General features: G+C 59.9%; 1 protein-coding gene across 1 annotated transcript; it reads left to right on the forward strand.

The window, feature by feature from the left end:
* Positions 1–1156: 1156 nt before the first annotated feature.
* Positions 1157–14381, forward strand: LOC34624428 (the record flags this gene model as incomplete). Its single annotated transcript, XM_026338160.1, has 16 exons — positions 1157–1987; positions 2434–2954; positions 3012–3065; positions 3627–4022; positions 4551–5715; positions 5821–6687; positions 6778–6973; positions 7040–7581; positions 7894–8830; positions 9241–10430; positions 10512–11053; positions 11159–11370; positions 11449–12672; positions 12805–13427; positions 13933–14039; positions 14262–14381. Coding segments are annotated over exons 1-16 (9272 nt in total), but the record flags the coding sequence as incomplete, so codon positions are not given.
* Between the last annotated feature and the right edge of the window lie 276 nt (positions 14382–14657).

Genomic DNA, 14657 nt, shown 5'->3' on the forward strand with positions numbered 1-14657 from the left:
GGTAGTTGAGGCTTGCGCGGCTTGAGAAGAGTCAAGCACGAGGAGGAAAAGCTCTGGGGAGGGGGAGAAACCTCTGGAGAGGAGGAGGGTGCAGGAGAGGGGCAGAAGAATGCGCGCTGTTGCAGGCTCGCTGTTTGCTGCTGCTGCGCGGTGTGTGTCAAATGGTGCAGTGTCAATCCTTGAGCGTCGCCTCCTGGCCGTCCGAGGGGCCCCTGGAAGCTCACAGAACTTTTCCGGTTCTCTCGTTCTGCCCCTACCTTGTGAGATGACCACAGCAGCAGTTGTGGCAGCTGGCAGCAGCAGCAGCGGCAGCAGCAGCAGTTTGCCCGCCTTGGAAGAAGGCGCTGAAGTGCCGCATGCTCTCTGTCGCTCATGCTGCACTCGAGCGCGGCAGCAGGGGCCCCCTGACCCCTCCCTGCTGCTGTCGGGGACTGAGCTGCTGCGAAGCACCCCCGAGGCGCTTTCAGAAGCCCCCAGCGCAGTAGCGACTGGCGAACACCTGAGCAGCTGCAGCAACTGCAGCAGCAGCAACTGCAGCAGCAGCAACTGCAACTGCAGCAACTGCAGCGCGGCTGTCCCCGCAGACCCCCAGGGCAGCGCTGTTGTTGTGCCTTTGGAGGCAGCTGCAGCTGCAGCAGCTGCAGCAGCAGCAGCAGCAGCAGCAGCCCAGCACCCGCAGCAGCAGGAAGCACCCCAGCAGCAGCAGGTGCAGCAGCAGCAGCAGCAGCAGCAGGCACATCGCTTGTGCGGGGCTGCCTGTGCGGGAGAGGGGGGAGGCAGCAACGGGCTCCCTGTGCCTCCCCGAGGCGTCAGCAGCAGCAGTCGCAGCAGCAGTGAAGGGACAGGAGTGGACGGTTTCTTGCGAGGGGCAGATTTGCTGCCCGCAGCAGCAGCTGCGGGGGTGTGTGTGGCTGCGGGGGGGGGGGCCCTCGCGAGTTTTCCCCAGGAGGGCCCCCGAGGCGCCTTGACGTTGAGCGATGTGGTTGAAGGCGGAGAGGGCGAGGGTTTTTCGAGGCTTGCGAGGGGCCCCCCCCCGCCTCTGCCGCGGGGGGCCCCCAACCCTTCCCCGAGCGGTGTGGGTGGCTCGCAGGGTTTGTTGCCGACGGTCGCTGCAGCCGCCGCTGTCGCTGCAGCGGCTCCGGCAGCTGGCGCTTCTGGCAATGCGAGTGGCAGCAGCGGCACGAGCAGCAGCAGCAGCAGCGGCAGCACTGGCAGCAGCGGCACCGGCAGCAGCGGCACTGGCAGCAGCAGTGTGTTCCGGCCTGGCGTGCCCCCCTCCGAGCCGCACTGCGTTGACTTTTATGTGCGAAATTTTTGGCGAGTTGCGAAGACTCAGAACGATTTGGAGTCGCCGACTTTGGGCCAGTGCAGGGGCTTCTTCTTCCGCCTTCTGCTGCACCCCCGAGGCACCATGGGGACGGATTCGGAGGCGTCACACCTCTCAGTCTTCTTGGAGGCGGTGCGACAGGACTGGTATCCCGAGGACTGGGTGTTTCCGAACGTGCGCTTCGAGCTGACAGTGGTGAACGTGAGGGATCCGAAGCTGTCGGTGACCTCCTGGGCGCACTGGACCTTCAGCAGCGAAGCGACAAGTCGCGGATGGCAGAAAATGATATCGCATGCACGCCTTACGCGGCAATCTGGATTCCTAGACGATGAGGGCACCGTTCTGGTGAGGGGCAAAGCGGAACCCCCATTCGCGTGCCTGTGGTCAAGGGGGCCCCTCTATAGGCCGCACAGGGCCTGGGAGTATATCCCCGAGAGGGCTGCCAAAGCTCTAGAGGAAGTGTCGTCCTCCTGCTCCGTCGCAGCAGCCGCGCTCGCAGGAGGCGGGGGCGGTGCCCCTTCCCCTCATCAGGGGCCCCCCCCAGCAGCGGCGACGCACAGGTTGAAGGCTCCCAGCGCCAGCCTGCTCTCGTATGTGGATCCGATCGTGCCTGCACTCCAGCCGTCTCTTGGCGCAGATTGTGTTGCGCTCTTCATCCACGTGAGTCGGGCTTCAAGGGGCCTCTTCATCAGGCAGGCCTTCTAGGGGGAGGGGGGAAGGTGGTAGAAGGGAAGGGAAGGGAAGGCAGTAGAAGAAACGCGTAGAAGGGCAGCGAAGAAAGAGCGTGGGTGGGGAGAAAGAGCAGCTTTGGGGAGAGAAAGAAAGAAAGAGAGAAAGAGAGAGAAAGAGAGAGAAAGAGAGAAAGAGAGAGAGACAGAGAGAGAGAGAGAGGGAGACAGAAAGAGAGAAAGAGGTTAAGGGGGTATTGCGGGCAGCAGAACGGCAAGCGGCCTGCTGTGGAGCCCAGTTGCAGCCCATGTATCTGTGTGGATTTCTCTCCGTATGTATGTATATTCGTGAATCTATATATACATATGTATATGTACATATGTATATATATCTGTATTTGTATGTATATTTCTGTGTGTGTATGTGTGTGTTAATAGTGCCTCTTCCACTTGTGCGAGTTTCGACGGCATATTTATTTGTGGGGAGCTGACCAAATATCGTATCCTTCTCCGGAGGCCTTAGCCGCGGATCCTTCGTTGGCAGCCTCGATTCCTTCTTTTGCGGATGGTTCGCTTATTGGGGCCCTTCAGCACACATTCGCTTACATGCAGCTGTGGCCGATGACAGTCGCATGCAGACGCCTGCAGCAGCTAGCGGGTGAGGGGGGCTTCGCGGCGCGAGAAATTTGCCCCTCGGAGGTGTGGAAGTGGTACGGAGCAGAGCTTTTCCCGAAGAACTCCTCGAGCAGGAGGGGGGCCCCTCCCGCTTTGCCGGGGGCCCCCTCCTCGCTGAACAGGAGACTCGCGTTCTGCTCGCTCTGCCACAGATGTACTTGCTGTTGCAGATGCAGGCAGCACGCGCCAGCGCCAGTCGTCCTCCAAGGGCCTCCTCCCCCCGGGAACGCTGCAGCCGCAGCTGGCATGCCTCATGGCAACAGCAGCGGCAACAACGGATATGAGCAGCAACGCGCCTTAAGTCCTCCGCAGCAGGGGATCGCCGAGGATTGGTTCGAGAGAGATCCCGCGAAGTTGGAACGAGACTCTTGTCTTTGCTGCGATCTCGTCGACAAGTATGCAGTCGCCCTCCTATGCCCTCTCTTCTCTCCTGTGGCGGCTATGCGCCTTTCGTGGAGTCTCTCTTTCTGTTTTTCTCTCTCTCTCTCTCTCATGTCGAATGCAGCTGCAGAGAGGAGAGGAGTGGAGCGGCATCGCCTCGCCTCGCCTCGCCTCTCCTCTCGCGCACAGTAATTTCTCCTTCACGGTTCCTTATTATGCATGTCCAGCGAGAGCTTCCCACTTATGGGGCCCTTCGCCCGTCACGCGTTTTCCCGGCCGAGTAGATGTGTGCTACATATATATTTGTGCATATCTGTCTACCCATATCTACTTCTACGTCTATTTGTATATCTAGATAGATCTATGCAGTAATGCATGCATGCGTGCAAACGCTTACGCCCACAGGCATAGGCATGCAGCCCAACTGTGGAGGGCAGTGCGTATCTTGGACGCCTGTCAGCTGTTTTTTGGCACGCCGCATTCGCAGTTTGTCGCGTTGGCGCTTCTATTGCCCATTTCCTCCGTGGGTGTCGGGGTCTGTGTCTGTGTGTGTTTGTGCACGTCGTGAACAACAGGTACCCGGAGCTGATGGACGCAATGCCACCGCAGCCAAACACGAAGTTGGTGTTGAAGGCGCTCCACTTCCATGATTTGCAGAAGCTGGACACTCCGGATCCGCTGGTCAGAGTGCATACGGAGTTGTTTTCTCTGCTGATGAGGGAAATCACGCGGGCAAGCCTCGAAGCCAGGGACCCCACAGAAGCCTCAAACACAAAACAGCGGGGAGCCACTGATCCTGCTACATCGATGACGACTGCGGCTGATGTCGCTGCTGCTGCTGGAAGCAGCAGCAGCTGCAGCAACAGTATTTGGGATGCGGATACGCACCACTACAGCTCGTGCGATCATCTCGAGGCAACCTGCCACGAATTGTTTTGTTCCTCAGACAGATCCATTGGACTTATGGCTCCGTAGGTTTCCCTCTCTTCCCCCGCTTGAAGGAGCTGCTGCTGCGAGTCTCGCTCCTTCGACTCCATCTCCTGCTGCTGCTATTGCTGCTGTTGCCGTTGCACTTTGGCACTGGTTGCTAGTTGCCTTCCTGCTTACTTCGTGGTGCTGACGGCGGCGAAAGGAGGGAGTTTGGAAGCCTTTGGTCCGACTCTCATACAATGCAAAATCAGAGAGAGTGTGCTGAGGCGGCAAATCTCTAATAATGCGTTTCCTTGCCTCGCTTTTGCACACTCTTCTGTGGTCTCTTCGTACATAGCCGAAACGCGTGTCGCGCTGCATCTACACTTTTATGCGTAAAGATATCTTCCTAGAGAGGCTCTCACACCTTTTCCCTCTGACTCCCTCCCGCTTTCTGCCTTGCACCTGCGACTTGCATCGGCCGCTGTCTTGCTGTTTTCAAGCTCCCTTGAAACGTTTCCTTCTGTGTCTATGGCCCTACAGATGCCCACATTGCTTTTTGTGGTTTCCTCCTGTGTTTGCCTTTTCAGGGATGGGACCCCCGATATATCGGCAGGATTTACGCGGTGTCGCCATGTTCATTCGTTGCAGAAGGCGCTGGAGAGCTGTGGAAAGGCGCTTCAGCAGTATCCTGAGGTGTTGTTTGTGTACCTCCAGTCGGCCAAGCAGAGTAAGAAAGGCGAGCTTTTCGATGCTCCCTTGCGGCTCGATGCTCAGGGTTTGCTGCAGCTGCGACAGAACGGTGGGATGTCGGCAGCGGGAGGGCCACAGGTAACATCTCCGGAAGTGGAGGGGGGAGGCGGAGGAGGCGGAGGAGGCTTAAGTGGCAGTGGGAGTGCCTTTGTTTCTCTAGACAAGGAGCGACAAAGGCGGCGACTGCGGAAGAAGCTGCAGCTCTCGAGGAGAGGCTCCAAGGGTGCTCGAGACTTTGCAGAAGAGAGCGAGGGATCTGAGGCGGAGGGGGTAGCTTTCACGGAGGAGGAGGAAGGCGGCGGGCTGTCTTCAGGGTGTTGTAAAGGTGGGGTTGGTGGCGGCAGCAGCAGCAAGGGGGGCAGTGTGTCTCAGGGGCCTCTGGGCTCTCAAGCGGCGACGGCAGCACCCCCTAGCGGCTCTCCGAGTGGGGGGGGAGGCCCTCAGGAAAAGTGGTATTCCTTGTTTGCGCTATTTGTTCGGGAAGGCGATCTGAAGGGTGACGGCTGTGGCGCTGGCACGAGTCACTACTTGCTGCTGCGTCCTGAGGAAGATGGCCCCTGGTTTAGAATAGGGGATGGGCGTGTCGAGAGGTTAAGCACTAAAGTTGACTTCACGGAGTGGAAGTGCCACCGAGACTTCTTCTGTGGGGGTGCCGTCTACGTTGCGGAAGACTACATTGACGCGATTCAAGCGGGCGAGGTAGATCTGAGCGGCGATCTTCGCGAGCTGAACCCCTGGCTCTACTATAGGGTTCTTTACGAGCTGGGAATTACCGAGTCGGAGATCAAGCGGCCGTGGACGGTGCCTCTCCAGCAGCAGCAGCAGCAGGCGCCTTTGCCGCCCTCGCGGCAGAAAAAGGAGCAACAGACTGCTCTGCAGCCGTCGCAGAAGGAGGAGGCAGACACCGCATTTGCTGAGGATGCCGTGTCTGCCAGCGAAGCGCCCGGGGGGGCCTCGCAGCAGATGCAGCTTCCGGACGGCGCAGGAGTTGGGCAAGAAGCCGTCGATGCAGCAGAAAGAACGTCCCCGCCGCTGCCCCCCCCTCCCTCAGTGCCAGCGCCAGAGCCAGCACCACTCGCGGAAGTGTTGCATGCAACAGATGCGCAGGCGGGTGCATGCGATCAGAAGGAGGACGCCGTACAAGGGACGCGCAAGGCAGCGGCGGTCCCCTCCCCCCCCCCGACGACAGCCTTAACGGCACCCTCATCCGGCCCTGTTTCCCCCAGCAACAACGCAGCAGCAGCAGCAGCAGCAGCAGCAGAAGCAGCAGAAGCAGCAGAAGCAGAAGCAGAAGCAGTCGAAGAGCTGTGTAGTGCCGTCACTGAGGCCCGCCTGCAGTCAATCCAGCCGGTCGCTTCTTGGCTTCTACGCGTGGTGGAGGAGAAGGCGCAACTAGCGGCTGCAGCGGCTCTTGCTGGCGAGCAGGTGGAGCCGCAGGAAGAGAGGAAGGCAGCGGCAGAAAGGGCGTTCTGCGCCATCGAGGAGGAGGAACTGCTGGTTCTCAACGAGCTGCGTCAGGTGCTCGCGGAGATCCTCCTAGATGAGTGGATCGACTCCTTTTGTCCGAAGACGGCCTGCGGGCTGCTCCCCATAGCCGCAGCTGCTGCAGCAGGAGATTCGTCGTCGTCGTTAGCGACTGCGGTAGCTGCTGCTGCCGCAGCCGCAGCAACTGCTGCTGGCGGAGGAGGGGGCGGGCGACTTTCGTGGGCTGCGTCTTCTCCCCAGTGCTTCAACCTGCTGACTCCAGAGGGCCGACTGCTCGTGACGACGGCTGTGAAGATCCTGCAGGGCCCCCTCTCGCGTCTCATAGACGTTGTGGCGTCGCTAGCGCGAGAAGCGGCAGCCTACCTCCAGGGGATTCACATACGGGCAGCTGAACTCCAGCGGCAGTTCCAGGCTGCAGGAGGAGCTCCTCCCGGTGGGGAGGCTTTTGCAGCGGATGTCGACGCGCTGATCAAGACTGCAGAGGCGCAAGCAGCAGATTCGACGGCCGCTGCAGCGCCTGCCGCCACGGAAGAACTCGCCGAAGCATTTGGCATCGATGGCTTCAGTCAGACAACGCAGGCGCAGCAAACCGTCATAGCGCGTCTCTGCGACCTCTGGAACTGCTGCTGGGCTTGCAGCGAAGAGGTCGCATCCCTCTTCTCGCGACCTGGCACTTCTTCCTCCCCCGTTGCTGCCTCTCGAGCGTCTCCCTTCTCTCTGGCCTTCAGCACGGCTGCTGCCGCTGCGGCAGCCGCCGTTCACGCCTCCCCCACAGGCCCTCCGGAGGGGCCCCTCCTCTCCCGAGCGACGCAGCTGCTGCTGGCTCTGGAGCACCGGGAAGGCTTCGCGACGGAGGGGAGTCTTGACCAGACGCTCAACGCCGTCTCCTGTCTCCGGCTGCGACTGGGGCCCCTGCCTCCGCTGAGGGAAATGCGACGCGTTCTCCGCGCGCACAGGCGTCTCGCAGCGCCTCTCAAAAGGCCTCACGAGGTTTTAAAGGCCTACTTCGACCTCTTGGGGGGCCCCGATGTGGCTGCGATCCTGCGAGAAGAGGGCCTCTCCGTGCATTTCGAGAGTCTCGCCTTCCAACCGCTCAGGAATCCCACGGATGACGGCACGCGCGCAGCCACAGCGAGCATCTTCCCAGCCGCCGTGACAGACGGCAGCTGCAGCCTCTGCTGCACCATCTGCGATACCAGGAAGAGCCGCTTCGCGCTCCCCGGAGCTGTCAGCGAAGTGCTCGCCGCAATACTGGCGTCGGCTTTGCGGTGCTGTCCGAGGCGACGTGAGGACTGCAACGGAGATCCTACGGAGGGCCTCATTGCCGCAGACTCCGCCCTCCTGTTCAGGGCTTTGCAGCACGATGCCCTTCTCGCCATGCATGCACAGAGCTGGCTGCAGCAGCAGCAGGCCAGCGCTGCAACGGGGGGGGGGACGGCTGCAAGTGCGGCTGCACTCGCTGCTGCGTCTCACCTCTCCGAGAACCGCTGCCCGAGCTGCGGAGTCGCCTACGATGCACAGGAGGCTGCGAGCACCGCTAGCGGCCGAGGCAACGGAATCAGCGGCTCCAGCAGCAGTGTACTTCCAGCTGCAGCAGCGGCCCCAACGGCGGGAGAAGCAGCAGCACAAGCAGGAGGAGAAGCAGCAGCGCAAGCAGCAGCGCAAGCAGCAGCGCAAGCAGCAGCACAAGCAGCAGCACAAGCAGCAGCCGTGGCGGCAGTAGCGTCTGGAGGGGCAGCAGCGAGTAAGAAAAGGAAGGCAGCACGAGGAGGAGGGCCCTCCGGCGGAGCCGGTGCGGCTAAAGAGTCTCTGGTGCCTCTCCTGGATGCCGTTTTACCGTATGTCACCTTCACACAGGCCGCAGCTGCGAGCGCAGATCCACGCGTCTTTCTGCTGTCGCTCGCCTTCTTGACTCCCAGCCAGAGGAGCAGCAGCAGCATTCGAGAGGGCCCAGTGGCGTGGGGACGTCTTGCGTCGGCGGAAAGCAGCGAGAGCCTCTGCAGGCGCGCTGCAGCTGCAGTTGTGGGAACTCCGGGGTCTCCCTCCGGCTCTCTTTGCTCAGGCTTGTTGCGATTTGGCTGTGGAGCTGATCCGTATGGGACGGGCAGTGGCAGCAGCAGCCTTGGGGGCGGGGGGGGGGGGCCCCTTGGCTCTTCTCCCCCTGGTTCGTCGCCTCCGGGGGCCTCTCGGTGCAGGGGAGTCGCGGCAGCGGCGGATCTGTGCACGCAGCTGCTGGATGTGGGAATTTTAGTAGGCCAGGATGTGTGTGGACTGGAGGGCTTCTGCATAGAGGAGGCCCTTCCCCTGAGACATCGGCTGCTCGTCAGACGCACCGACGGAGGCGGTGCTCCTATAAATGTGAGGCGCCTGCACTGCGCAATCCGCAGAATACTGCGATCGCAGTTGGGCAGCCTTGGAGGGGCTGCGGATGCCTGCGCGGGCAGTAGCGGCAGCGGCAGTGGCAGTGGGGGAGGCGTAGACGGAGATGACACGTGGGGTTATCCATCGCTCACAAAGGGGAATGACAGTGTAGGCTTCGTTGATCCAGACTCGGCCTTCAGTTATACCCCTACGCCGCTCGACGCGTTCCTGCTGTACGCCCTCCGTCCGGATCCTGACCCCACGAGAAAAGGTAGGCCTCGTTATTGCGAGGGAACCAAAAGCAGCTCGATTTTTGTGCTCGTTGGGCGAAGAGGAGGGGGGGAAGAGGATGTTTTCCTGTGTCTGTGGAGGGCTTCTGGCTCCTCAATGAGACTCTCTATTGGCTGTGGAGGCGAAGTAGCAGATGATGCACCGCACGTAGAGAGAGGGCCCTGTCTCTACGAGGGGTGTGTGTTTAGATGGGCGGTGTAAACGTGTGTGACTTTTTGTCTATGCGTAATTATATGGATATATGTATGTATATATATATATATGTGTATGTACTTATATGGAGACGTATTTTTCAAATGGGTGTATGTATGTATGTGGATGTCTGTAAATGTGTGAATGTATGTGGATGTCTGTAAATGTGTGAATGTATGTGTGTATATGTTTCTTTAGGGCGTCGTCGCTTTACGTTGATGGAGGCGAGCGAGGCAGTGGAGGCGTACGCCGATCAGAAGCGTCTGTTGGTGGATTCGGGGGCCCCCGATGTGACGATTTTGGTGATGGGGGCCCCTCTGCGTTCTTACCAGTCCAGTACTTCCGGCAGCAGTGCTACGAGCGGTGGGGGGGGGGAGCTGTTTCCTCTGGATGATGCGTCGGACTATCCCCTTCTGCTGTTCAAGTGGTTTGCGCCGGATTCAGTGGACCTTCTTTGCCTGGGGGCTTTGGTGTGCGACGCGAAGCAGCAGCTGCAGCAGTACGTGGTGTCGTGGCTGCTGCCGCTAGCAGCTGCACGGGGGCTTGTGACTGTGGAGGAGCAGCGGTCCCTCGAGTCGGGAGGAGATTCTCTCTTGGTGTTGGAGGAGTGCCATGTGCGGACGGTGCAGAATATCCGCAGGTGGACGTGCGCTATTCGCAAGATCAATAAGCGGACTGGCGACGTCATCCTTGTGCAGCCGAAGATTTCTATTGAGTCTCCTGCCTCCTTACGGCACAGAGAGGCGGCGGTGCTTCTTGACAGGGTGCGTGCGCTGGAGGGGTTTGTGGAGGCCGAGTTGGATGGTCTCGCAGCAGCGCTGCCTCCCCTCGCTTCTGCAGCAGCAGCAGCAGCAGCTGCTGCTGCTGCAGCGGGAGAAGGGTCTGCTGTAGCTCGGATGTCATCGGACGCGCTTCTGCTGAGTGCCGGAGGCACAGACGGCGTAGGAGGCGCGGGAGGTGCAGCGTGCTTGGGGGGGGGCCCCTATGGAGGGCCCTCCCCAAGCCTGCTGCTGGCGGGGAGTGGCGTGGTCGTCGGTGCTTCTGCGGACGGGGGGGAGGACGAGGGGCTGGGGGGCAAGCGGAAGAAGAAGAAGAGCAAGAAGCAAGTGCCCAAAGCCTCGATTCCATCGAACAAGAAGAGCACCATTGCACGGCTGGCAGAAGATAGACGGCGAGAAGAGAAAGAGATCATGGGCGACGGGGACCTCTCGCAAAATAGTCCACCGGTGCAGGCTGTCACATCCCCCTCCTCAGCTCTACTAGAGGCTGGAGGGGCAGGAGGAGCGGCAGCTGTCTCTGCTTCCGCCACTGCCATACTGCCTCCACCAGCAACTGCCCCGAAGCCCCCCCTAGCTGGCAGTGCTGGCAAGGGGAAGGAGGGCTCCTCTGCAGAGAAGAACGAGGATGCAGCTGCTGCTCTATCCGCGACAGAGCTCTTAGCCCATAATGCCACGCGCACCAAAATACAGCAGCAGGGTGTTGAAGGGCGCAGCAAGGGGAAGGACCCCACGAAAGTGGCCGTTGGTGCAGCCGCCAAGTCTCAAGACAAGCGACAGGCTCAGCAGTCCAGTAGTGCCTCAGCGGCGGCTTCACAGCAGCAGCAGCAGAAAGCGCCTGTCGCGAAGGCAGGAGAACAGCCAGCAGACAGCAGCAGCACTGCCGCAGACGCGAAGAAGCGAGAGAAGACGCAGCAGCAGCAGCAGAAACGCGCTGCAGCTGCAGCCGCCAGCGGAGGCGGGTCGTCGCAGACGGGCTTAGCCGCAGTGGCAGCCAAGTGGGGGTCGTCAGCGGCGGTTCCGGCCTTACAAGGAGACATAGAAGTGCCTGCGGCAGCTGGAGCTGGAGATGGGAAGAAGGCTGCAGCGGCAGCTGCTGCTGCAGCCTCCGGTTCGAGAAGTCGCGCAGTGGAATCGCTCCGGCGGGGGGGTGCAGCTGTCACAACGACACTACCGTCTTCTTCGTCTTCTGGGGGCCCTCAGTCAGCTGATCTTGAGGCCCCTTTGGCGAAGCTGCGCCAGCAGCAGCAGCAGGAAGTAGACTCCCCATCGTCATCGCCCTTGGCAGGAGCAACACCACTCGCCGATTCGAGCGCAGCCGCAGAGAGCCGCTGCGCCACAGCAGCCGCAGCAGCGGGAGCAGGGGATGTATCGCCTCCTGCTTCTCCAGCGTCTGACGCTGTCGCAGCCGCAACAGAGCTGCCGTTTGCATATATGCTGCGCCCCGAAAGCCTTGTGACGTTGCAGCAGCTGTCCGTCTCCCGCGATCTCGAGACAGACACTTTGAGGTCGCTTGCCGCCGAAATTTTGGAGGCAGTGCTGCTACACATCAGCGGGGAAAGGCCGATGGCGAGCGCAGCGGCATTAGCTGCGGGAGAAGGCGGCTCGCGCTCCCAGTCAGGCGGTGCAGCAGGGGCGAAAGCTGCTACTGCCACTACTGCCACTACTGCTGCTGCTGCTGCTGCTAGGACGTCGTCACCAGGAGACTGGCTGGAGGCTTGCCGAGGGAGTGTTGCGCCCTCAGCGGCGGCAGGAGGCAGCACAGCGCTGGCGAGGCAGCGTGCAGCCGCTGCCTCGCCAGCGGGAGGGGTCTCGTCAACAGCAGCAGCAGCGACGTCTCCTGGGGTAGTCGTCGCGAGAACTCCCTTCGACAGTCCTCTTGCGAGCGACGTGTTGCTGCAGGCCGTAGAGCTGCTGGATAGCATCAGTGCCACAAGCCTCAGCAGCCAGCAGCGGCCTTTGTTTGCGAAAGAGCTGCAGACGCACTTGGAGGCGACTCTGTTGAAGTGTTTGGATTGCAGCAGCGCAGCGGCAGCGGCAGCGGCAGCTGCATCTGCAGCAGGGGGGGCCCCCTTTGCCGCGGGGAGGGGCCCCCCGGGAGGACACACGGGGCGTCGCAGCAGCTACAGCGGCATAGCCGCACCGGGAGCTCGGTACGCTGTTCTGAGCAGCGGGAGCGGCGAGGTGTTAGCTGCGGCGGATGTTCGTTTTGTTGCATTCCAGCGTTTGTTGACACCTCGGCGACGTGCGACTTGTGAGCTGTTTGCTGCCCTCGCCGTGGCCAAGAGTGGGCTGATCATCTCCAGGAAGCTTCTTGCCGCTCAGTGTCTTGCATTTTTGGATCGTGCAACCTCCAGCTCCGCCTCAGCGGCTGTGGCGGGAAGCAGCAGCACAAGCACAAGCAGCACAAGCAGCACAAGCAGCGCAAGCAGCAGCAGCACCACCTTGCGAGTTGCTGCAGTCGTTACCATGTGGCTGGTGTTGGGGCCTAAGCACTTGGCTCGGTTGGGTGACTCTCAGCAAGGCCGTCGCTTTATTGATTCTGCTCTTCGCAAGCTGTCCGATTTTTGCTGTGCAAGAGCTCCCTCCGCAGTGAATTCTCCGTCTTCGTACCCGTGTGTGGGGCCCCTGCTCTCTACAGCAGGCGGCTTCTTTTCCCCCGCGGTGACAGCAGCGGGAGGAGTCGAAGCGCTCGTTGCGTGGGCTGCGGCCGTTTTGCTGAAGTGGCTGCAAGTGGGAAAGGCCACGCAACTCGCTTTGCCACGCACTTCGGAGGTGTTCACGACACTGACGGTGCTGCAGCTTCCAGCAGTCCTCTCGGGAAGCCCCCAAGGGCCCTCCTCGATCGCCGTTAGCGCCACCGCAGACACCGCAACGGCAGCGCTCGCAGCAGCAGCAGCAGCCACCACAGGTGCAGGTGCAGCAGCAGCAGCACCGACGGGCTGCGCGGCTGCGGGGGCCTCCTCCGGCCTGTCGAGCCTCGTAGAGGGGGGGACTGCCGCTGCGGGGGAGGGGGCGGGTGATGCAGAGGAGACGGAGAAGCGAGGCACAGCCGCAGCTGCGCTGTGGTCTCAAGTGGCAGAAGGCCGCTCCGCTGCAGCTCACCGCAGCCTTGGCAGGGTAGCAGCCTCTTCACCCGGAGGCCAAGCCTCCGCCGCAACGGGCGAAGACGGATCTCCTCGCCGCTCCGTTGTAGGTGGCAGAGGAGCGCAACAAGACGGCGCTCTGGTAGCCGCTGCGCTGATGGATGACAGAGAAGACAGCGAATCCGAGGCGGAGGACCTCTTCGTAGACTCCGCCCTGCCTCCTGTCCACAAGCTGCTAGGAGAACAACAGCAGGGTGGCGGGGGGGGCAGCAGAAGCAGCAGCAGCAGCAGCAGGAGGGTCTACAAGAAGGCTTCTCCCTACGTCATCGGCGAAGGGCAAAGCTGGCTGGTCCTCTATAAACCCGCCTTCTGGCACTGCTCCGGCTTAGGCAGAAACAGGCCGATCTCGATTCCCAAAGTCGTGACGTCGCAAGAATTAGAAGAGGCTCTCGCCCACATCTCGATAGACGAACTGGTGTCCAGCGGCAAGATCGAAAGTTTCCATCTCTACCTGATGAAAAAGGTACGTGCGCAGAGCGAACGAAAGAAAGAAAGGGCGGGGAAGGCCGCGTGCAAAGGGTCGTGCTGTGCTGGTCCCTGCGTGTATAGGAACCTCTAGCAATGCGTAGGCGACTGGTGCTAGGCTGGGGTGCTTCTACAGCTGATTTCAGATACCAACAAAAGGGCATGGATCGAGGTTCATCAACGGATATGATGCACGGTGCTTCCGTGGCCCCCCCAGCCTTGCTGGTTTTGCCTGCAGCGGCTGTGTCTTACATACGTGTATATGCATGTCTATGTATATGTCTATGTATATATGTATATGTCTATGTATATATATGTATGTGTCTATATATATATATCTATATATATATGTCTATATGTGTATGTATATCTTTATCTATCTATATCTGTATGTATGTCTATATATATGCATGTCTATATGTATGCATATCTATATATATGTATGTATATGTTTGTCTATCTATCTGTATCTGTATGTATGTGTATGTGTGTATGTGTATCAGTTTCCACGTCTTGAAACTGTGCGCCGTTGGGAAGAGATGGAATGCGGTCTGTGCCACCGGACAGACTTGGAAACCTCGGGGTCCTTACTTATTGCTAAGACGCGAAGGTATGCCGCTGCTGTTGTTTTTGCATGCGCATGGCAGTGACAGACAGCTTGCTGTCTGTCACTTTCTGCACGATGCCTGTCTTGGGTACTTTCATCGCGGCTGTGCGTGCAACTGAGCGCCGTCGGAGGCAGCGTCTCATGCTTGCCTCGCGAGTTGAACACTCAAACTAACTCTCGCAATCGTTTCGCCTGTTACACATGCTTGCATGCATCTCTTTGCAGAGCCCGAGAACTTATCTTCGAGCAGTTCAGACGGCGTTCAGTCCACAAGGAGTACCTCCTGCTATGCCACGGTCGCCTTGCCAAGACTTACGGCCGAATCGATCACCCCATCGCTACACGGTATTACAGGCGCACACATTGCATGCAGCATAGACGTGGAGGCTTTACGGTTTTGATTTAGCGCTCATGCAGAATTGCCCACCTCTTTCCCCCTTAAGTCTCTTAGTCGCTAGGTTTGTGTGTATGTACATATATATATATATATATATATATATATGTACGTACATACACATATGTGGAGCCGTGATTGATTGATTGATTGAAATATATATATATATGTATATATTAGAGAGAGAGAGAGAGAGAGAGAGAGAGAGAGAGAGAGAGAGAGAGAGA

Source organism: Cyclospora cayetanensis, unplaced genomic scaffold (genome assembly GCF_002999335.1).
Source record: "Cyclospora cayetanensis isolate NF1_C8 unplaced genomic scaffold, CcayRef3 CcayRef3_contig_235, whole genome shotgun sequence".
In the NCBI taxonomy this organism is placed as follows: Eukaryota; Apicomplexa; class Conoidasida; order Eucoccidiorida; family Eimeriidae; genus Cyclospora; species Cyclospora cayetanensis.